Genomic DNA, 23498 nt, shown 5'->3' on the forward strand with positions numbered 1-23498 from the left:
GGGGTGCAGAAATCAATATAGGTGCCGAATTTTGAATTGGGAAAACGCATTTGAAGTAATGCAGCTATTTCTCTAATATATACATTTATAGATAGCCGCATATAGGCAAGAAATTGATATAATAATCGTGTGAAGATGTTACGATAAAAACGTGTAATTCCAATTTCCAAAAGCCTAAAACATCACATGATAAAATCAAAAAGTTTATAACGTTTCAATGTTCATGAAATGTACATGAAGAGAGCAAAAAATAAGTTCACAAATCTATGAACTTTGTTCACGATCTGACCAGTGCCATAGACCAGTAAATTGTTGTCATCATCATCATCATATCTTTGTGCTACACATGAATTTAGCGCATGCGTACAAAAATATATATTCACATTTCACGAAAACGGCTGAGAGAGCTTCTGTGTAATCTCTATTTCTTTGTTTTTGACTTGTTGTTGTGGTTTTATGCTGTTTCCGCTCAATCAATATGTGACAAAATTGTTTGGACCGCCGTCGAGTGACCTTATCTTTTTGTTCCTTCGACTTGTCGTTATATATAGACAAATCACTTTGACAATGTATCACTTTTACTTTGTCATTCTCGGATTTCTTTTCGTCATTTGTTGTAAATACGAGTAAGTAAACAAACTGAAATATTTTCCATTCACGTAACATGGCAGACTTCCTTAGTCGAGAAAAACAAACTGCGTCGGCTTTATTGAAAGCTCAGTTTGGAACAGAAAAGGGAAAAGCACACTTGAATGGCGTACTTAAGACATTGTTTGGTCCACAGAAAAAATTTACGAAAGACACGAAAGATTGGTGTAAATGCCTTATCGCTGGTGGGCAAAATCCTGATTCGTTTTTCAGCAAGTTAAAAGAATATAATAGTTCCCAAGTTTGTGGACTAGTATGGCACAAAAATTTCGTAGCGTTTCGCTGTCGCGACTGTGGCATATCACCATGTATGTCCATTTGTGCAGACTGTTTCCATGCTGCTGACCATACAGGACATGACTACAATATGTTTCGAAGTCATGCAGGAGGTGCATGTGATTGTGGTGATGAAAATGTCATGAAAAAGGAAGGGTAGGTGTAACAGCAAGCTCCTTATCCTTTTTGCAGCTGTTAGGCTGTTACTCATTCCACTGTCCATAATTTTGGCCAATGAAATGAATGATTTGAACCCAAGAGTATTGTTACATATTTGTAGTACTGGCTCATCCAGTTTACTGGACTCAATCAACCAGGCCAATCAACATCTATAAACTTGTAATTGAGGCTTTTACTGAACAACTTTTCTGCATACTAAAGAGAATTGAAACCATGACCTAACTTTAGGCAGTAAAACTTCAATGACTCAATTTTTTGTTGATTGTTGTCATATGGCAAAAGTGGAAAAGAAAGCATTAAGCTAGATTAGTAATGTTTAATTGAACTCATCGTATATATTTTGAGATATAGTATGGTTTACTTGTTAGCCTTGTCAGATTAGAGTTTACACAATAATAAAATTCAACTTAACTAGTAAACACCATATCATACAAATGCTGATCAAAACTGGTGTAGGTTTACAGTGAGGTTTCACTGTATAATGGAAAATCCAATGCTACATCATTGAATACATTTACATGTCAATGGATGAACTACATGGGACGACATGGGACTACATGGGACTACATTGTCTTACATACCATATTCATTATTGCAAATTTGCAACAATAAAAAAAATGAAAGTCATTTGAAGAAAAATTTTGCCAGATAAAGGGCTGAAGAAACTTAAGATAATTATTTGGGAGCATTTGAAATCTTGTGTAACTTTGTGTAACTAATCCTAGTGTTTACCTGAATGTACTTAAACGATGTGTTAGAGAAGAGGTCTTAGTTAATGTTTGGAAAAAGACTTATATCATAGCCATCTAATATTGATAACGTTTTTCTACATAGAATCAAAAGAAATCAAGGCGGCGAAACATTGATAATTGTGGGGAGGGGGGTATTATTCATATGCACATGTTTTACTTTATCAGTTTGTATTGAAATCAATTGTGTTTACGAATAACCTGTGAATATATGAATATAGCCTCCCCAATTATCAATGTTCCGCCATCCTTGAAAGAAATTGATGTATTCACACAAATTTCAATTGGCTCATAAAATTTACCCTATGAATTGTGTCTATTTGAGAAATGTCTAAATGTTTATTTCACAGATTTTGCCCATTTCATGGTAAAAAGAAGAAAATGTCTTCCGGACCTCCTGATGAAAATCTTGACATGGCTAGAGCCATTATTCCACATCTATTTAATTGTATTTGTCAAAGTATCAAAACACTATCAAACTCAGGTAAAAATTGTTAGGTTTATAAGGTGCTTCTTTTATATTGGCAATGTTCAAATCATTTAACTGCATGTGGTTTGAAGTTACTTTTAGGTGAATAAATTTCCCTCCTTATCATACATGAAAATTACTTATGTGTAATGTGCACAGAGTATATAAAGAAACAAGAACACCTATACAAGCCTACAGATGCATAAAGTAGTATCATCTGCGTGCATGTATCTTTGTTACAAGCACAAAAGGTTTTCTGCCCCTTGGAATTTCATATAATTTTTAAAGGCAAAATATGCACAGTGATGAAGTACTAGTGATCAAACATTGTAATATCGCAATAGGTTAAATGGTTAATTTCCAGATGTCTTCTGAGTTTTTTAATACATCGACGTACGATGTTTACAATGATTGCAATTTGAACGTATAACTGCCAAAGTTTGTTTCAAATATTAGAACAGACGTGTAGAACTACAATCACCACAAAAACATACGATTAAGATTGCTACTGCCCTAGTACGTTGTGTCTTAATTACGTTGCTCATGCAAATGTTGTTTTGATTACGTATGAGCAGAAAAACGGTAATAGTTTCACATGCAACTCAATGTGATTTTAGCTAGGTGTATGAGACGTTTTAAATCTCTCGTGATTGTTGAAACTATGTTTTACTTTTTTTAAAGCTGATGCCATTTCTTGCGCTAAAGAAAATAACGACAAAGTTTTGGAATTTCTTCAAGAATTAAGTGAGGGAGAAATACTTCGTGGAATAATATGTGATATGGTTATGGACGATTCTTTAAAATTTTATGTATCTAATGAAGATGTTACAAAGAAAGAAAATGGGTTTTCATCTTTGAACTTAAATCTCTTACCTCCTGAGGACATACCTCTCTCTAATGGCAGGTTTTCGTGCTATCTAGATATGTTACTGGAATTATGTTTAAGGCACGATTTTCCGGAGAAATTGGTTACATTTCTCCTTCAATTGCTACCAAATCAAGAATACAAGGTAATGACTTTGTTTTATTGTTTATCAAGTTTCATAAACGATTGATAACCACCAAACTCCACTGTCGAGAGATATTTAAGTGTTGTGTATGAGGAGAGAGGAAATGTATGCTATTATTAAATGTTGTTCGCGAGGAGAGGGATTTATACCATAGTTAAATGTTGTTTGTAAAGATATAAAAGGTTAAATGTTGCATATATTTAAACTCGAGCGTTGGTTGATAATTTTCTTTTCCCTTTCTAACTCATGCTTTATATGTTGAATATTAATAAATCCACCATTTGTTTATTGCTAGATTGCCTTCACGCGTAAATTTTGTGAAAGCTATCACAAAATAGCCCAGTTACTAACGTCGTACCAAACTTTATCTGAAGTAGAACACCTGTCCAACAGCATTGTTCATGTTAGCGTGCAATTGTTCAGTAATAAAAACCTCATAACAAAAATGGTCGTTGAATATAAATTTTTACATGTTATGGTGAAGATTTTATCTGAAATGATGAGACCTGTTCTGCAGCAAATGAAAGTAAATGGTAAGGTTTATTTGTTTATGTGTAGCATTTTTATAAATAATGGTTCAATGCATTTTCTCTCTTAAATGTTTTTAAATGTTCTTTCTATACTCGCTAATATTGAAAAATTCTAGACTGAGTTAGCCAGCCAGGGGGAGGTTGTAACCTGTGAAATATATTTTTCGGTTATATATGAAATATTTGAGTAGACTTTGATCCAAAATTTTAATTCATGACTTTCATGATCTTGCATTAAACTGCAAGTTCGTTTCATGCAAGTATGACAATTTTGATTCATCGTAAACATTGCCTGTTTTGAGCGGGTAAAAATGCCTGTAAGTGACCACAAGTGGGTGGCAAAAACGAGGTTATGGAAGACTGGCTTTAACGTAGATATCAACAGTAAAATTTATCCATGTACATATAGGTCAATATGTGAAGCATCTGGTGATCAATTGTGACTCGCATGTTGTCAGATATCATTGTTATTGGCCAATTGTTAGCGATATCATCAATGTTGTTACTCATCATAACATTGCTGATATTTTCATGAAAGATTTAGACTTGTTGGAGAAATGGATGAATTTCATTGCTCGTATTACAGGTAATATCGGGGAAGGTTGCGTATACGTACCTTGTCAAACCCTAGAGTTTGTTAAATCTTGCGGAAAATGCAAATTTATGTACTTCACTGCATGTTTTAGCGAACGTACATAAATGCGAGAATAAATGCTTACTGCAAGTGGCTTATTTAACAGTGTGAATGGTTAAAATTTTAACATCACATCATTCAATGTTCTACTTGTTTCTCAGAATCCTTGATTTTAAATGATAACTTAAATGGAAAATGATGTCTGACAAATGTACATATTATAGCAGTTGTATCTTTTTAAGGAATAAACTGCAATGAGCGAATCATTGGTGATCATGTCAGTTTCGAACCATCATCGTACAATGCTGCTTTCTTCATGGAAGTGGAGGCTGCTGCCTCTCCCATGTGGAGTTTAATTTCTGCTTTATCTGCTCTGGTGAGATAATTGCTCACATATGTTTTGTTCTCGTCTCTTATTTGTTGTAAGTTTACGTATCTACGTGTAACATACAAACATAAAGTTGGACCCTTTCAGTTTTCGGTAGAATAATGATTTATAGTTTATAATCACCACAAAAAATACTTTATATTATAGAAGCATGGCTAATGGAGAACATGAAAATTAGCTGCAACACTACTCATAATTTTTGATGGCAAATTGATTTTTTAGAATGACAAAAAATGTGTTTTAAATGTCTTGGAAAAGATATCCTCAGCCTTGTTCATGTGGCAAAAGAAAGTTAACAATCAGGTGATTCCTGTTCGTGTTTTCTTTGTTTTGGGATTTCAATTTGTGTTCTTGAAGATACGACATGGGATTTACATTAATAAATCAACAAGAGCCGTTCGTTGGAAGGAAACGAATAAAAATTTAAACATCATAGTTTCTAACTCAAATGAGAATTCTTGAAATTTTGAGGAAGCCATTTCTGTAAATTTCGTAGGGAATTCAGTAAAGAAATTAATTTGCTTTCTTTTATAACTTGTCTTTCTTAATGGTCTGGTCGTTCCTTGATAGAACTGACCCAGACTGCAACACAGCTAGGAAGTTTGTTTAAAGAACTTTTAGGAATCATTTTTGCAACGCATACGATCTTATTTTCTGATGGGATTACCAAAAAAGTCATTGTCATTATTGAAACATTAACATAAAAATCGTGTGCACGGTATTCTTTCATAAACTTTTACATATTTTTTAGCCTTCTCGAGCTGAGGTCCATTTTCATATACCGCTGTTACGCTATTTTTCAGCTTTTTTAAAACAGGTGCGTACGTTTCAAGTGACACAAATTTTCTTATGTTTTTGAAGTTTTATAACTAGTATTTTATTAGTAATATAATAACATTATCTTATGAGATTATGTTGTCTTAAATGGAAATACTAGTTGCGTTGATATAAACATTTTATTAGCATTTTATCAAGTATTAATTACAGGAACAATTTGCATTATCCATTTGTGAAATGCATTGTTATGCTCAAATTCATTGAAAAGTTCTTCATTTCTTCACAATTTCATTTATGTTACTATCTTACCAACTTTTGTAAACTTCATATTACAGTTGTTTTGTTCAATTTTTGTTTTTATGTTATCTTAATTCAGGCTCTACTGCAGTTTCACCTATGTCTTGAAGATATCGAAGTCGATCATTGTCTTTTGGTTAAATTACTTGACTGGCCTGTTTGTATCCAGGTATTGTCTATTTAAGATTAGAAATTTTTTTGACAGAAAAAAAATGGATACTATTATTTTAAATACAAAATTCAACCAAGAAAAATAAAGAGACTTTGAAAATCTTCCTTGCTGGGATCGTTATAGAAAACAAACACTGAGCTGCATCTTGTTTTAAACTTTGTTTTATCTTTATGGTCAATTTATCCATTACATATGGTAGTTCGCAAATATATGTGAATATTTAGAAAAAATATCGCGTCCTCACAAAAGGGCATTACGCATTTTACCTATTGGTAGCCTCACTATTAACAGCCATCCTCCGTTTACTGGACTATTGCCATTACTTATGTTGTAGGTCATGCTTGAAAAGATGTATGGTTACTAGTTTTGAATCAGTTGCTTGTTCAGCGTGATAATTGTGGGGAAGAGGGGTGGGGTGGGGGTGTGCAATATTTGTAACTTCAAGCTAAATAACATTTTCTACAAAGAGACCAAACACTAAAACAGCTATACCTGACACTTGCGTGTTTATTTTATCTTAATTTTGCTTATTGTGATTGTAATTTTTATTTTTATTGGAAATATTTTCTATACATATTTAAAAATTATTTATAAATAATTAATTTTTTAAGTGATCAATTGAAGGATCTTCGTCTTTTTCAGGCTGCTGTTTGCGAAATTCGAGCTGGTCTCTGGGCTCGCAATGGACATCAGATATTTGTTCAAAGTGCCTGGTATCAGCAATGTCATTTTTCTAATTCAATGCTGGATCTAGACATATTTTATCTTCAGGTATATATGTATTTACTGCCACCTTTTTCATCTTATGTGATGCTTTTATTTCTTTTGTCTACGCTAATTAGCTGTAGGCATAGGAACTACAAAATTGTTTTGTTTAAAGATCTACTTACAGGATCAGAAGTTTTTTATGTAAAAAGAAAAAAAAAGTGGAAAAGAAACGCTTTAATAGTTTATACCAAAATTTTCATTCATCATTTCATCAAATTGTACAAATGAATTTTAAACATAAACGTACATTTGACAGAAATATTTGCGTTAAGAAAATTGATATTTTTCTATTTCTGCCAATTTTTAATCTCATTATTATGTTCATTTTCCCTAGATCTGTGCTGCACATTTGGATCCAGAATATTTTCTTGGTGTTTTAATTGATAGGTAGAATAATTATTATTGATACTGTTGGAATAATACTACATCACTTTTCTTGTTTGCCTTCATCATCGATAACAACTGTTCTGTATCATTTTCCATTTAAATTAAAAACTTACGAATAACTATACATATGTAAAGGTCATTTATTTTGTTTAGTTTTTGGTGTCTTGTTGCTAATCCCAAATTCTATTTATCATGTACGTCGGAGATTCTTCTCTTTGATCACGTTTAGGTTTCGTGTTGAACATTGGTTTCAATTTCCAAGTGAACTAGAGTCATGTTCACCAGGTCTTGATGATGGAACTAAGGACGTGATGGTCGAAGGATTGCTCACGTTGATTATTACGATAGTCAGTTGTAGACTACATTGTGGTATGTTGAAAGAATTTCATATCGTTACTACTTAAAAATCACAAATATTTCGTTATAATGGTTTTACCTTCGAACTACCTTAGCCGTTTAACCACAAAATCTTTGCTAGAGCAATACGTTCATGAAAATGAATGTTTGAGTAGTTAGTAAAATTTCTGAATGCCAAATGTTTAGAAATTTTTAAAATTGGGGTTCTTATAATGTGCTTGAAGCAATATGCTTGACTTAATAAAACTTGACATTTATAGTAGAAGTTACATGGATTGTTGTAGCTTTGTATATAGGTATTTCTATTGTGTAACGAATACGTACATATCTGCCATTCCTGAAAAATTTTATTTGGAAAAATCATCCACTACGCGCTACAACTATTCAAACAATGACATGGAAGAAAAGATCATCTTTGTAAAATCTCTATTTATTTTGAGCGTGTGTTTACCGAATTAAATTGAAGCCGTGTATCTGTTTGTTTTATCATTTCCACTATTTGTATATTCAACAGAAAACATTTTTCATGTAACTTTGTCATATATACTGTACAATATATATAGGTATGGATGTAGAGGAAACCCTGCGGCTTGAAATGGTCACATTGTTATGTTTTTCTGATCGCACACATAGTAAACTTCTTGAAAATATATCCTTTATGAAAAAAACGTTCAACTTCATGTTTTATCTTCAAAATAAATGTTCATTTTATAGTATTGTTGAACATATCGAATAATTTTATTGTTACGACTTACATTCTGCGTGTGTATGATAGTCTTTAACAAAAAAACGTCCCCGAAAAATATGGTCAAGCGATGAACGCTCAACTTTTTGAAAAAGTTTTAAATGAGGTAAGAAACGTATCTTATTTTTCTTGTTGCAAAGTTTTTGCTTTACATTGTTAGTTCAGTAGAATCACAGCATGTGCACTAAAAATTTATAATTTTTGTTTATATTAACTTTTAACAATCTCTCAAATAAACAAACTTTTAAATCACTCTTTGGTTTGAATTTCACCTTTGCTTGAGCACAATTTACCAATCACACCTTATTCTATGTCTTTTTAAAGCAACCAGGAATGGTCCTGGGTTCGGACTTTTTCAAAACTAACGTGAAACTTTAATGTGAATGGATAAACGTTTTCTTCCATTGATTGTCTGGGTTGAATCGTTTGATTTTCCTTTCAAACAATCGTTAAAATAACTATTCAGCATAGATAGCGATAGCCAAACTTTGTTCATTCGAGCCCAGTTGATTTCAATTGAGTTGAAGTCAAACGCAGGACACCTTTGCATGCAACGCACTGGTATTAGAGTAACCTTAGGCTGTATTTATGCAACCAATAATAACAAATCTCAAAAAATAAACAAAAGCTATACACATGCTTTAATATGTGCATGTATCAAGTTAAAACATACATTTTCGTAAGGTTATTTTATTTAGCTCATATCACTGTATAGCAGAAAATAAAAGATGCTTGTTCAATTGAATGTTGCACGAATTCTTTAATTGCTATCAATGATTGTCAAAATGGCACTTTGTTTGTAGTATTTTAAGGGATGTATGGATGTCGCTTTGACTTCACTTTTCCATATAATTTAAGATTGCTGACTACAGAAATCCTGGCTGGGACAACTCTGGCATGCAACAAGGAACGTATGTTTTAAAACCAAAATATTGGGATTCACACTTTGATCCTGTTCATGCTTTAATGAGAGCATTCAGTAGAAAGGAATTTCAGTCATCTATGGATCGTTACGTTGAACAGTAAGTTAATATAACGCACAAGTTCTTTGTATTATTTTTTTTCAGAGAAGGCTTAAAATGCTCACTGCCAACGTCAATAAAAATTGAAAGCTTGCTTAATGAATGTAATGACATTTTATGCGTTATGAGATTTACTATGTTTTGGACAATATGGGATAAATTTTTTTTATGTATATTTTCCAATAATTTTTCAATGTTACCGTTTTTAGTGTTCGAAAGTCAACGAAAGTGAACGTTAATTCAGCCTGGCCGCCATTTCGTTCTGTGTCTGCCATGGGTAGGCCTAAATCGTTGAATGGAGTCATGAGGTTTTTGCTACTATTTTTATTTAACCATGTAGATTTTCTTATAAATCCATGAAAATTTAGAGCACAAGTCTACGCAAATTCAAAGTTCAACGTATTCATAAAGTGGTTTTTTATAAACATAATACATTAAAAATGTTTCAAAATAACATAAGGGATTTCTTCATTAGGATTCTTCATTGCAAGAAGTTACATCAGATGATATACTTGATACTTCACAAGGTTTGGTACAATTTTTTTTTTGTGTATTGAATTCTACAGAAATAAGCCAAACTTTTCGCAGTTCCACTGTTCTTTCCTAAAGATGTAGTTACAAATGAACGAGATGACGTTTATGAGTAAATTTTGCTTCAGGCGACTTCAAATGTTACTACGATGTCAGAAACTATATTATACCTCACCATTCATCTCATGAATTTGGCGGTTGAATCATCGCCTTCGTGCTTTTCTGTGGTAAGCCATAATACCATCGTATCTGATTATCAAAACCTAGACGAGTGCTTTTCTGCGGTAAGCCATAATACCATCGTATCTGATTATCAGAACCTAGACGAGATTTGGAGCATAAAAAAGCTGTTGATGCTGGCAAATTTTGAACATGGCATGACACCTAATTATAAATTAACTCTAAATAGTATACAATGTTACAAGTTGTTCATGAATTCACTCTTTGAATCAAGATTTGTTTTGAGGATTATATTTCATAATTGGAACTAAATTGACACTATGTGATTTTAATGTTGTTCTATAATAACTTTGATTGTTCTAATTTAAATTTTAAAGTTCGCACTGTGTGTTGTTTATCAGGACTCGTGCATGTGCTTAAAGTCCTTGAAAAGTCCTTAAACTGAAAAGTCAATTTTAAAGGCTCTTGAAAGGTCCTTAAAAAATCAAAGAAGTGCTTAAAGTGCTTAATAATACTAAAAAATTAACATAAAATTAACAGGATAATGTAACTTTATAAATTGGAAGCATAAAAGAACCCCACTTCCTACAGAAGCAGATACGATATGATTTTACTCGTCATGCATAAAGACTTGAGTAAATTTAATGTTGTGAATTGTTCTTGAAACTTTTCAATTTTGTTCTTAAAAAGTCCTTTATTTGCAAATAGCTACTACCCTAACCCTGCTTACATTGTTCATCAATGACTTGGATTGTTTTAATTTTACATACTATGTACTTTGTGTTATTTATGTTTTTCTATAACTACTTTAATTGTTGTAATTTTAGTGTTCAAGTTCTTACAAACCTTTTTTAAATGAAGTTGGTGATATTCCATCTGTAGTTGCTCTGAAATGTTTGAAATTTCTTGATGAGTATGGTAAGTTTTTGAATCTCTTATACTCACAATAATATTTTTAAATGAAGATATGATCTTCGCACTTTGCTGGACAATTTAAGCAATTGTCTCATGAACCTGAAAAATTCAGGTGACTCAGAGCACTGCACCGGCACCGCAGATGTCATGGGTTCGAATCCCGTTGAGTCACCTGAATTTTTCAGGTTCATGAGACAATTGCTTAAATTGTCCAGCAAAGTGCGAAGATCATATCTTCATTTAATTTCAAACACCGCACTGCAAATAACAATCTTTAATAATATTTCTGTTGTAGCAATAGCGATTTTTTGTGTTCTGGTATTGTTTGAACTTGTTATCATTTGGTGAATTGTTTATGATTGCTTTTTTAGGAATCAATGTAAAAGGTCTTCATATAGACGAAGATTTTATTGAAGTTAATGATACTTTGATGGTTAATATAATGTATGGTAGGTGTTTTAGTTTGCTTCAGTTGAATTTCATGCTTTACGATTGAAAAAAAGTCAGTTATTTTCTCCATATATTATTCATATGATTGGTATTAGCCTGTCGTTAATCCATACACTGCATTTAATCTATTTGGGATTAGGACTAAACGACGATAATTCACTTTCTTTTTACCCCAGATCCTTATTTTATTCTATGTCCTAAATCAATATCTGTTCGAGATGTTTCTAAGATACTTGGTCACACTTTATTCTACAAGATGGAACCTTCATTGTTTGGTTGTTTACTGCCATATATTAGCAATATAATGAATCATACAACCAGTAAGATTTCTATTAAAAAAATTTTATTTTATTTGTTTTGAAATCAAATGTTTTGTTCTTATTGACTATTTGATTTATGAAGTAATCTAATGGAGAAATGTTGCTTCGTTTTTAACTTAAAGATTTGTTAAATCAGTCAGAAAGAGAAAACCATCTTCAGGTTATTCAGTATTTCTTGGAAACCATGCCAGCGCACAGATACATGTTAGCAAAGCAGTTCGTTTCATATCTTATCAAATACATGGAAAGAGAGCAGATTTTTATGAAGAATGTCTCTCTGATATGTGATCGCTCAGTGGTAAACTCGTTTATTAAATTTATCGAGCAAAATACTGGTATTTATCACTTGTTGATTTTATTATTTTAGTCATCGGAATCAACTGTTCTGTTTACCTATCTTATTAAATATCATCAACGATTATTTCGGGTTGGTTTTCTTAACTATACGCAAATTATATTTTATTTTTAGGATAAATTGCAGCGTTATGTCTTGATCTTGCTATATCTGCCTCCACGACTGCACCAATTACATCACATTCGTCTGCGAGACAAAATTGAACTCTGTGTTTCGTGTCAATCGCTTTTCTAGAACATTCCAAAATTTTTATTTCGTTCGTCAGAATAAATTATAGCTGCTCGATGTTAAATACCTTTAGAATGACACTATTGGTCATGAATTTCTGAAGATCAATACTGTACCAATCAATGTTGACTCTAAGTTATTTGAAAATGTAAATATATCCAACAATGAGCTGCAGTAATTTATTTCGACTAACCCTAAATCTGCGACCGACATGAAAAAAGGATTCTGCATTTCTTTTAGATTGTTCATATTAAACCTAAAATGATCCACATTACACCGTAGGTTTATCCTCGCACTGATGGTCTGCCTAAAGATATTTTCTCGTTGGAGTTTCCATCTGATAGTTTGGTTGATAACATAAACCATCATCCTAGTATCGTTCCCGAGGGCAAAACTATGCTGAAATTTTATACTCAAGGTACGTGAAAGAAAAAATTATGTCCGATTTATATTGTGTACATGCATCATTGTAAAATTTTTAATGAATTTACTGTGTTATAAACTATTGAAGAATTAAAATTTGTTAAAATTTGTGATAATTTTCTAGCAAGTTTAGAGGAGGATCTTCAAGATTCTTTACAATCAAGTTCCTCTTTTGATCTGACAGCTGATGTTGTTAAAGAACTCATTGAAATCACTCAAATTCCTGAAGGTTGAAATTTAGTATTTAAATAGATGGATCGTTTTGATTTTTTATGATATCCTTTGAAAATACTTTGCGCATTTGAAATGAAACAATAAGGTTTCGAGAAAAAAGGAATGAAAAGTCGATTTTATTTCTCTTTTCATAAGTGACTTACATTATTGGCACATGTTTTTATAGAGGTTTTGAAACCACCCAGTGTAACAGAGATGTATAATTTTTATAGAAGTTTTTAAACCTGCATTGTAACAGAGATGTATGATTTTTATAGAGGTTTTTACACCACGCAGTGTAACAGAGATGTATAATTCAATATTATTTTCTCTTGTCTTATTAGAAGTTGCGTGTTTCACTAGGGTTGGGCAACGGGAAAATGTGATTTATTTTTATTATATATTACAGATTCAGCGATATGTCTTCTACAGAAAAGCAACGGAAACTTACAGATAGCAATAAGTATGTATTTCGAGAATGGTGCATGTGCTAATGAATCTATGGAAACCAAAACCAAAGATTGTTCTTTGTCAATGGACGTCGATCATTGTGATAACACGGATGAAAATACCAACTTGCTAGAAGGCAAGTATTCTTACAATTTGTCGATCGTAGAAGTTATCGGAATAGGCCTTACTGTTGTTGGTCCGTTTTAAATTGATAGGAATATCATACCCTTACATTTGTTGTTTCTCAACATTTATGACATGAATAGTTTTCCCACATTCCTATTGTTATTTTTTTTCTTTCTAAAGTCACTCATATGTTCTTTATCAACACCTTGATTTTCTTTGTCGTTTACTTATAATATACGTCTCCAATCCCTGTGGGCTTGGTAGCTCAACAGGTAGAGCGGCGGACTAGTATCCCGAAGGTGCGAGCTCAAATCTCGTCCAAGTCACATGTTTTTCATGTGCATATTAAAACCGTGTTAGGATTAATATATTATATATATAATATACAAAGATAGACATAATTTGTTTTTTACTTGTAGAAAACGGCACCTCAACATCCTCTCACCTACAAGACAGTATCGTAGATTTATTGGTTAGACTAAGAACTCTTCTTGTGACATTGTCCTCGCCTCTTTCACCAAGGTAAGATACTCAATAGTAATTTATACCGTACTTTCTTGCTGTAGAAAGATGAAAAGAAACTATTTTACCATAATCAATAGTTTTGTGTCCGATATCAACACATTTTCAGCAATTCTGAAGTTGAATTCAAGAATTATAAACTGGACTTCCTTCTTTAACTTGTGATTCGTAAATGGTTAAATTTGGGTGTAGCTCTTTGTTTCTTTGTCTTTTTTAAAACATAGATGTCCAGGCGCTCCTGTTGTAAATGATGCCGTACAAAAAGTTTCATCTTTGCTCCAATTGATTCGTCGGCTAGGATCTTCAAATGTTGAAATGATTGGAAATGTAGAAAAAGAAACGTTAAGAGAAGAAAATCGTGATGTCGATTCATTAAATGAACAAGAAAAAAAGTAAGTTTAGAAAGCTTGCTCTATCCTTAAATCTCCATTGCATTATTTTTAAAAGTAATTTATCTTTTAGAAAGAAAAAAGTGAAAGAACACCGTCAGCGAATTTTGGATGAATTAAAGCGTCAGAGGGAAAAGTTCGAGAAAACGTTTTGCTCAAAAGGTACTTTGAAATAGAATACGATTTTTTCTTTTATGTTCTTCACTACCATTCCTTCAGTTAAAATGCACAGTTTGACTCTGATCACGTGTTGTGTTCTTCACTACCATTCCTTCAGTTAAAATGCACAGTTTGACTCTGATCACGTGTTGTGTTCTTCACTAACATTCCTTCAGTTAAAATGCACAGTTTGACTCTGATCACGTGTTGTGTTCTTCACTAACATTCCTTCAGTTAAAATGCACAGTTTGACTCTGATCACGTGTTGTGTTCTTCACTACCATTCCTTCAGTTAAAATGCACAGTTTGACTCTGATCACGTGTTGTGTTCTTCACTACCATTCCTTCAGTTAAAATGCACAGTTTCACTCTGATCACGTGTTGTGTTCTTTACTACCATTCCTTCAGTTAAAATGCACAGTTTGACTCTGATCACGTGTTATGTTCTTCACTACCATTCCTTCAGTTAAAATGCACAGTTTGACTCTGATCACGTGTTGTGTTCTTCACTACCATTCCTTCAGTTAAAATGCACAGTTTGACTCTGATCACGTGTTGTGTTCTTCACTACCATTCCTTCAGGTAAAATGCACAGTTTGACTCTGATCACGTGTTGTGTTCTTCACTACCATTCCTCAGGTAAAATGCACAGTTTGACTCTGATCACGTGTTGTGTTCTTCACTACCATTCCTTCAGTTAAAATGCACAGTTTCACTCTGATCACGTGTTGTGTTCTTCACTACCATTCCTTCAGTTAAAATGCACAGTTTCACTCTGATCACGTGTTGTGTTCTTCACTACCATTCCTTCAGTTAAAATGCACAGTTTCACTCTGATCACGTGTTGTGTTCTTCACTACCATTCCTTCAGTTAAAATGCACAGTTTCACTCTGATCACGTGTTGTGTTGAATGATGATTTTAAATGTAGCTTAAGTTACTTTATCTCATGCTCTAAGTAATGTTCTTTTATGTTTATTGGTGAATAACAGTAATGATTATTTTACTACCCGTAATCTTAGCAGAAGAATTTATGTATGTTCACTTCAAACCTTTCCACATGTGACCGAAATATCTATCTAACTTTTTCTGACAAGATAGATACTTAATTTGACCCATGAAAGAGGAAACTGTTATACTGCAATTATTTTGTTATTTTTCTTTGGCTTCCATTTTCATATATATAATTTGAAATATTTTTAATGATAAAATATAGTCATGTGTGTTTTGACCTTTAGCTTCCACCTCTGAAATAAATACTGAATGTTCAAGTTCATCAGCTAAACTATTTCATTGTGCAATTTGTGGCCAAAGTGCCCCTTCTACTGAACAACGACCTATAGGTTATGTGGTCTTTATACAACCAGGAACTGGTGAGTTGTTGAAATTGCCTTCTGAAAAATACTTTCAAGGATTTGCAGCTACAGAAAGATGTTCTTTATGTTTCTTTTAGTTTTGAAAAATCGTCACAAAAGATGTAGTAGATCAACAGAGTTGTATTATTCAAACAACGGCCATTCTTCTTGTCAGTTATTTAATGAAGTATCTAATGAAATAGTTTGCTGTGGATCAATTACTTCTGCTAGAAGAAAATTTTTGTTGACATACTTCGAAAAGGTATTTTGGCTCTGTCAATACTCCATGTTTTATCATGTAACGTGTTGTTTCAAATATTGTGTTGCTAAATGCTTTAGATGAAAGATGTATTTTTAGCATCATAAAAATTTACCATTTTTATGAAATAGATGAAAGCAACTCAAGCTTGCGAGCTAGGTATTGACGGTGGAGTTCATGTACAATCTTGTGGTCATTGTGTTCATTTGGAATGTCATCAAAGCTATCTACAATCATTAAAGGTTTTCATACAATATATACAATAATTATTTCTGTTGACAGAGAACTGGATGCACTATTGATAGATAATTGTTCTAATGTTTCTATTATTATTATTCTTTCTATTACAAATGAATTTAGGGTTTTTTAATAGCTTACCCTCTGGTTCGGGTTGATCCATTGATTTGATAACTTCTGATTCCTTCATTTGTTCTCTTCCCTTCCTTAATGGACTTGCCTATGGGTTTAAGGTCTTACATCGTTTTCTAAACCTTGAAATTTTTCACTCATAATTAATGTTTTCGAAGAATTTTTTTCATTTTTGCTTGAAATATAAGTAAAACATTTTTTTGAATGTTTTTAGACTTGTTGAAACATGCTTTCTTATGCTTAACATCGATGTTGAATATTGGTGTGTTTTTTAGGACGATACATCTTTGCCTGGTAATGATAACGCTTTATACGATTTTGATGTCAATAACGAAGAATTTTTGTGTCCGGTTTGTCGAAGACCAGGAAATTCAATCTTGCCGATATTACCATCGGATATTTTGAAATCATGTAAACGAAATAAGGTAAGTTTATTAGGTAACTAACGCCGTATTCTAAAAGCTCACTGACCATCATTGAGTACGACACAGAAATCTCGTTTTAACCAATCAATAACGAACTCCATCAATGGCTAGGTTTTTCGCTAAATTATTGCAAATTACTGTATTTCCTATATTTAGCTCCAACCTAGCGTCGTTTTAGCCCCCCCCTAATGATCCCCCTCTTAAAAGGTAGAAAAAAAACTACCTCTACTTATCCCCCACTCTTAGTAAATATAAAAGCCACCAAAATCAACCACACGATGAAATCCAAATGATAATTAACTACAGTCATACGTTAGTCGTTTGAAACACGGTAAGCAATCAGTGAAGTGAAAATATACTGTCTACCCATATTTATGAAGTAATTTTGAAGCACTGCTCAATGCTTCTTAGCTATTGTGGAAATGTCATGCTATTTTTTGTCATGTTTAGGTCATGTGTTATAAGGATATTTTATGTGAATTGGAAACCACTATGAAGAAATCACTTAGTAATGTGAGTATAGCAAGATGTTGTGAAAAACACTTATTTTTTCATTTATTGACGAATTGTTGTAACTGTATTTTTGGCCATTCAACATGGCGCTCTTTTCAAGACAATGTTACTTTCCGCTAATGAATGAAGTTTTAAAGATGAATATTGACAATCAAAACGTTTGATGTTTGTATCTTCATGTTTAGAGTTGGTCCAAGTTAACTACATGTGCCCTCCAACCAAGTGTTCTAAGCACGTCAGTGACTTTTCTCGTGGAAACTATAAATCGTTTACACTTAAATAAAGAACGTGGAGGTTTTTCTTTCTCACAATGCAAATTTTCCCTCATTGTTGCAACTGTTAGGTAAGGATTACTACAAAACTATCTTACCTAGATTCAACAATGTACACTTATAGATGGAAAACTGATTTTGATAAAGAGAAACTTAGTTTTCCGGTGAAAGTTTTTGGACTTTAAAATAGCATACATGAATGAAATTTTTTCAACGTAGATCTGTGTTGGAGGCCGAGCACATTGCTATTCAGACTGGAAAGTTTTTTTCATCAAGAAAATGCTTTTTTGGTTTGTTGATTTTCTTCACATTTTGTATTGTGATGGCGTTAACGTTTTTATGTTTTTGCTATCTATTGAGAGTACTTGACCTAAACTATAAGTAGAATTTTTAAGTAAAGCTTTTTGTTTTAGGAACTTTGCTGCAAACATTTCAGTTTCAATGTCAAACTCTTGTTCGTCCGATGTATCATGTCTTTAACCTGTTGACAGGTCAATGTGTCGAATCTTGTGAGCAAATGTATGACTGTTGTTTTTTTATCTGTTATGTATTACCTTTCAAAAGGATAGTATTGTTGAAATAAATCAATTGTAACAATTCTTTTAGGCTGGAAGAAGATACTTCTATTAATGATGTACCGTTGTTGTTAGGAGATTGTGTCTGTTTATTACTAAAATTAATGTTATCATGGCCAGCTCCACTTGGTTATCGTAAGTGTTTTTTTACGTAGGTTTATTTTTGTTTGTTTAACTGACTTGAAACAAACTTGAAAAGATCTTTAAAAGAACTGCGCTTTTTGCATTACATTGAAAATTAAGGTGAAACATAAACAATTAGCAAAATGATTAGCGATGTACAAATTATTCTTAGTTCACAGTAAAATTTCTACTAATGCTCTTTTATGTCTTTCCAAATCTTTAATTTCGTGCTGTTTTTATTTGCTTTAGGACATTTTCAGTGTTTAGTTCAGATGGTGTTTAACGTTGTCCTTATTCAAGTAAGTATTATATACATCTACACATGAAGCACATGTATAATGTTCTTGTTCACAGAAATTATTGTTGACAAATGTAATTCTTTTTATTTTTACGTATGTCATATAATTAGGCAATGGTTAAGACTTGCTGTTCTCTCAGTAATGATGAACGAAATTCGTGGAAATCACGTACAACGAGATGCAAGGTAAAATTTAATGTCTGTTTATTGTTTTTTTCATACATGCTTGTTTAAATATGACTTTGAATATTTTTTCATGATATTTCTATTTTAACTTTATGCACTCTTTGACTCGTTCATCAATTATCCCTACGTATTGACACTTTCTCCCTCCAGTGCATGCTTTGTACATCCGGGTATGCATAAACATGGCGTTAAAAATTTTGATCATTTTTAATGTTTGACTGTCTGTATAAAAAAGCTGGTACCTGATGTTATTTGTGATGTCTTATCAGGAACTCGTCCGTTGTATTTTGTTAAGAAGTAGATTTTTTGACATCCACGAGTACGAGATGCTATACACGTGTGTAATGCAACGAAACAGCTATGCCTTAGAGTAGATTATACGTAAAAAAAAGAGTTCTCTAAAAGTGTTTTCCTGATGTGACGTCTAATTTTACCTGACTGTGCAAGTGCGGATAGTTTCTATATTAAATTTTGCATAGAGGGACTTAGTGGACTGTGCATTTTCAGATGATTTTTCAAATAATTTTGTGATGGAGCAAGCTATTTATTACGAAATCGGTGCAGGCAGATTCAGCTGATCGTTACCTTCACATGGAACAGTTGGTTGAGTGGACTGCGCATGCTCAGATAATCTTCCAGTTTATTTGCAACTAAGGGGCTAGTTACTGTCAAAGTGTTGCTAGATAAGTTTCTCAATTGTTTGAGAAAACTATTACTTTCACGGCAATGCCCATTAAAAAGTTATGGTTTTTGTATGGTCTGTAACAGTCAATCATTTTGTTGTCAGGGTGTTGCTGCTGCTTCGTGTTTGTCTACTGAAGTTATTTTAAGTCTTGTATGTTCTCTGCTGGCCGATAGTAAAATATGTCAAGCATCAGAAGAATGTCTAGGAGTGAGTTCAATATCACGTAATAATTATGTAATGCATTCCTTTTACTGGAACGATGTTCTCAGATAAATGTGCAATATTTTATAACATTTCCTTGTCTTGTTTTTTAGATTTCACATTCCATATGGTCACCACAATCGATTGAAGTCACTCTTCAACAATATTGTCTTCCTTTTCTTCGTCTTGTCTCTTCCCTTTCATCTTTATGTTATTCTACGAAATCTTTAACGATACAGGTTTGTGTTTAAGGTAGCCTTTTGTGGAATATGTATGTTGCCGTTAAGATAGCTGTAAAATACCTTCGAAAGTTAAGGTTATTAAACCAACTGTTGTATTTTTTCAAGGATGGGGAAAACGAATTTTTTTTATTGACTAAATCATTGGGTCTTCATGACGAAACGGTGCTCAGCTCTACGTTTTCTGTCTCAGATTGCTTTAAATGGTCACATATGCCTCTGTTAGAGTTGATCAAAACTTGGTGTGATCAATTTTGTCATGCATCATCTAGTCACGACACTTTTCCCAAGGTATTTTTACAATGTTATCTTCTCTATAATGTGTTTTTTAAACTGCTTTTATTGTTGGTATTTTTTTCATGGAATTTATATTGGTATTTTATGATATTTAATATTTGTATTTATATACGAAAATGGTATTTCAAATGTTAGGTTCTTTATAACTTACCACATACGAGACGAAATTTTCCTTTTTAAAACATTACTTTAAACAAGTATTTCAAAACGCGTATATCAAAGAACTTAAGGTAATAATTATACTAAATTAAGTTGCGTAAATAATGAAATGTTGCAAAACGGCATAAACAATAGCAAATATTTTATACCTTCAATTCTCATTTGAAACTCAACTGGGATTATCAAATATTGTTTTTAAAAGTTAGTCAAATTCATTTTCACAGCATTTCGTATTTAAATCTGTATATTTCGATTCTTTTTAGGATCAACTACCTGGAATGGATGAGTGGGAATTACCAAAATTAATAAAACTGCCCGAAAGTTATTGTAGGTAAGTAAACGTCATACTAAACGTCATACTAAACGTCATACTAAACGTCATACTAAACGTCATACTAAACGTCATACTAACAGCGAAAATATTATTTGTATATATGTTTCTCATCATTAGTATATATAGCTACGTTTTTGAAAAAGACTGGTTTACTGTGTAAGTTTGTGTATGTAGTTAGTATTATTGTAAATTTGTAAACAGATAAACTCCCTGGGGGACTTCATTACTTGTCGATTTGTTTTGAGAAAGAATCTGTTTTTTAATTATTCTCTTTTTTAGTTTGTTTCGATTAAATCGGAGAAGGTCTTGTGATAAATGTGGCAGTATTCCTGAAGAACCAACAATATGTCTTGTGTGTGGAGCTTTTCTCTGTTTACGTGGTGAATGCTGTCAACGTGATAATACACGTGAATGTGTTCAGGTAGGCTTATAATTTCACGTGACTTTGATCTTTAACCACGTGCGTATGAGAGCTATTATTTCTGGGGGGGGGCAGTAAATATTTTCCCGTATCAACAAAGGTTCCGCCATATTTTCGCCCGACTAACGTTAAACATTTTCCCAACTTTTCAATCTTTAAATTTTCTTACCCACCCCCCGTCCCCTACGCCTATGCTTGTTATGACTTGTCAGCAATTAAAGAAAAGTTCGCTCGTAATGCATACTTAGTTGGAAAAATTCCTCTTGCTACGAGAATGACCATTTTCTTACTCCCAAAGATATTTACATAACTTCAAATTTGAATGGCACTTTGTAAATAAATTTATAAGTAGCTCCCGCTGCATTATGTAACCAATCAGATTCGAGAAAATCATAGAACACCATTAGCCATGCAAAAATAAAATACATCTCAATACTACATGTCAATACTAAATCTCAATCTTTGTTGTTTTATAGCATGCAATTGAATGTGGCTATGGTACAGCGGTTTTTCTAATGTTAATGTCATCTAGTGTTTTTGTAATTCGTGGTGAGAAAGCTAGCGTTTGGGGGTCTGTGTATCTTGATGAATTTGGGGAAGAAGATATCGACCTAAAGTATGTATAAAAAACATTTAAATTATGTTCTAATGTTTCATGATTGCTGTAACATTCTTTGACATTGAGATATTCGGACATTTTTTCCAGTTTCAGTCGTGTCTTGACATTGAGATATTCGGTCAACTTTTCAGTTTCATGCATTCATGTAAATACTTTTTTACGTTTTAGTGAAATACCAAAATCATTTTTTCATTTTCCAGGCGAGGCAAACCTTTGTTCTTATCAAGTGAGCGCTACGAAAAACTACAAGAACAGTGGCTCACGCATAATTTTGACGCCATTTGTAAGAAATGGGTTCTACATCATAATAATTTATAAATCATTGTACTAAAGAAATAACATGGATAACGTTTGTGTTTATAAAGCATATATTTATATTTTCAGAAAGTATTCTGTTTTGTTAAAAATGTGTATATAATGTTGATGTTATGTTCAATAGATATGAATAAATATATAACTACAAACATTCACAAACAACTATAATCTTTGTTGGCACGTGTCAATGATTATGCTGTTGTTAGTTGTTGTTTTTTTAAATAATGGATATGAACTACGTAGTATATAAATCTTGAAATTAATGTTGAAAAAAGTCAAAGTATATCATTAATATGATTACAAATTTACTGTATCAGTAATGATACGTACATCCACTGACCTAAAACTCGTGATTTTAAAGTGGTATTATCACATCTGGTTATCTGACTGGAAGGGTGCAGATTTTCCAAGGGAGGTTCTTCAATGTGCCCCAAGGACCGTTATATACGTTGTGTAGGCTTAGAGATCAGTGACCATTTGGGATAAAAGTGTTGTAAGCTTTTCAATGCAACTTTTTTTCTTAATGAAAAGTGATTTGAAGTATAAAGCTTAGTCAATTTTATTTATATGTTAACAATTCTAGGTGTATTTCAGTACATTACTTTCTTGCAACATATCAAATTTATAAAGTAAATGGTTTGAACCCGGGAGTATCATAACATGTTTGTGGATGAAGATCGTCCAGGTTCGTAGAGTCCTGAGAAGGACTGCTGTTGGTGTACACTGAAGTTCAGAGTCAAGTGGAGTTTGACTCAAGAAGAACTTCAATTTTTCAACTTCAATTTTTGAGAAGGACTTCAATTTTTTCTTTTTACAGAATATCCTTCTCAGGACTCTACTAACCTGGACGATCTTCATCCACAAACATATATCAAATTTATGCAAATCGTAAATTAAAAACTTTAACCAAAAAAAATTTTTTTTTAAAAAAAGGAAGGAAAAAATGAAGTTTTTTTAAATTGTCAAGTTGCCAATAAGTTAACATTACACAAATTTGATTGTGTTTCTCGAAAAGCATCTCATACAGAACTGCAGTAATCAAAGTTAAGTATGGTCGAATAATTGCATTACAAATAGAAAATAAGGTTTCTTATCAATAAATATTTTAAACCATGTAAGGGCCGCTATACTTTATGATATATTCTTGTAAATATTTTCTGTGTTACTCTTCCAAGATAAATGTT

The 23498-nt window shown here is 32.5% G+C and overlaps 1 protein-coding gene across 1 annotated transcript; it reads left to right on the plus strand.

The window, feature by feature from the left end:
- The first annotated feature begins 389 nt into the window (after positions 1-389).
- LOC124440125 (E3 ubiquitin-protein ligase UBR3-like) lies at positions 390-22660 on the plus strand. The gene is made up of 47 exons (XM_046990454.1): positions 390-1080; positions 2204-2337; positions 3004-3332; positions 3628-3865; positions 4272-4448; positions 4739-4872; positions 5107-5187; positions 5636-5701; positions 6038-6127; positions 6773-6901; positions 7233-7285; positions 7515-7654; positions 8206-8291; positions 8434-8493; positions 9246-9409; positions 9619-9717; positions 9885-9936; positions 10069-10167; positions 10948-11038; positions 11407-11484; positions 11662-11805; positions 11928-12103; positions 12173-12232; positions 12671-12806; positions 12936-13040; positions 13434-13610; positions 14020-14122; positions 14347-14514; positions 14585-14673; positions 15908-16042; positions 16123-16286; positions 16415-16525; positions 16928-17077; positions 17528-17590; positions 17776-17933; positions 18082-18152; positions 18276-18381; positions 18469-18572; positions 18810-18859; positions 18970-19044; positions 19832-19936; positions 20044-20169; positions 20278-20460; positions 20889-20956; positions 21239-21380; positions 21857-21996; positions 22200-22660. Exons 1-47 carry the CDS (start codon positions 665-667, stop codon positions 22315-22317), a joined length of 5943 nt encoding a protein of 1980 aa, XP_046846410.1. The 5' UTR covers positions 390-664; the 3' UTR covers positions 22318-22660.
- The last annotated feature ends 838 nt before the right edge of the window (positions 22661-23498 follow it).

The sequence above is a fragment of the Xenia sp. Carnegie-2017 genome, unplaced genomic scaffold (assembly GCF_021976095.1).
Source record: "Xenia sp. Carnegie-2017 unplaced genomic scaffold, XeniaSp_v1 HiC_scaffold_2, whole genome shotgun sequence".
Classification (NCBI taxonomy): Eukaryota; Metazoa; Cnidaria; class Anthozoa; order Malacalcyonacea; family Xeniidae; genus Xenia; species Xenia sp. Carnegie-2017.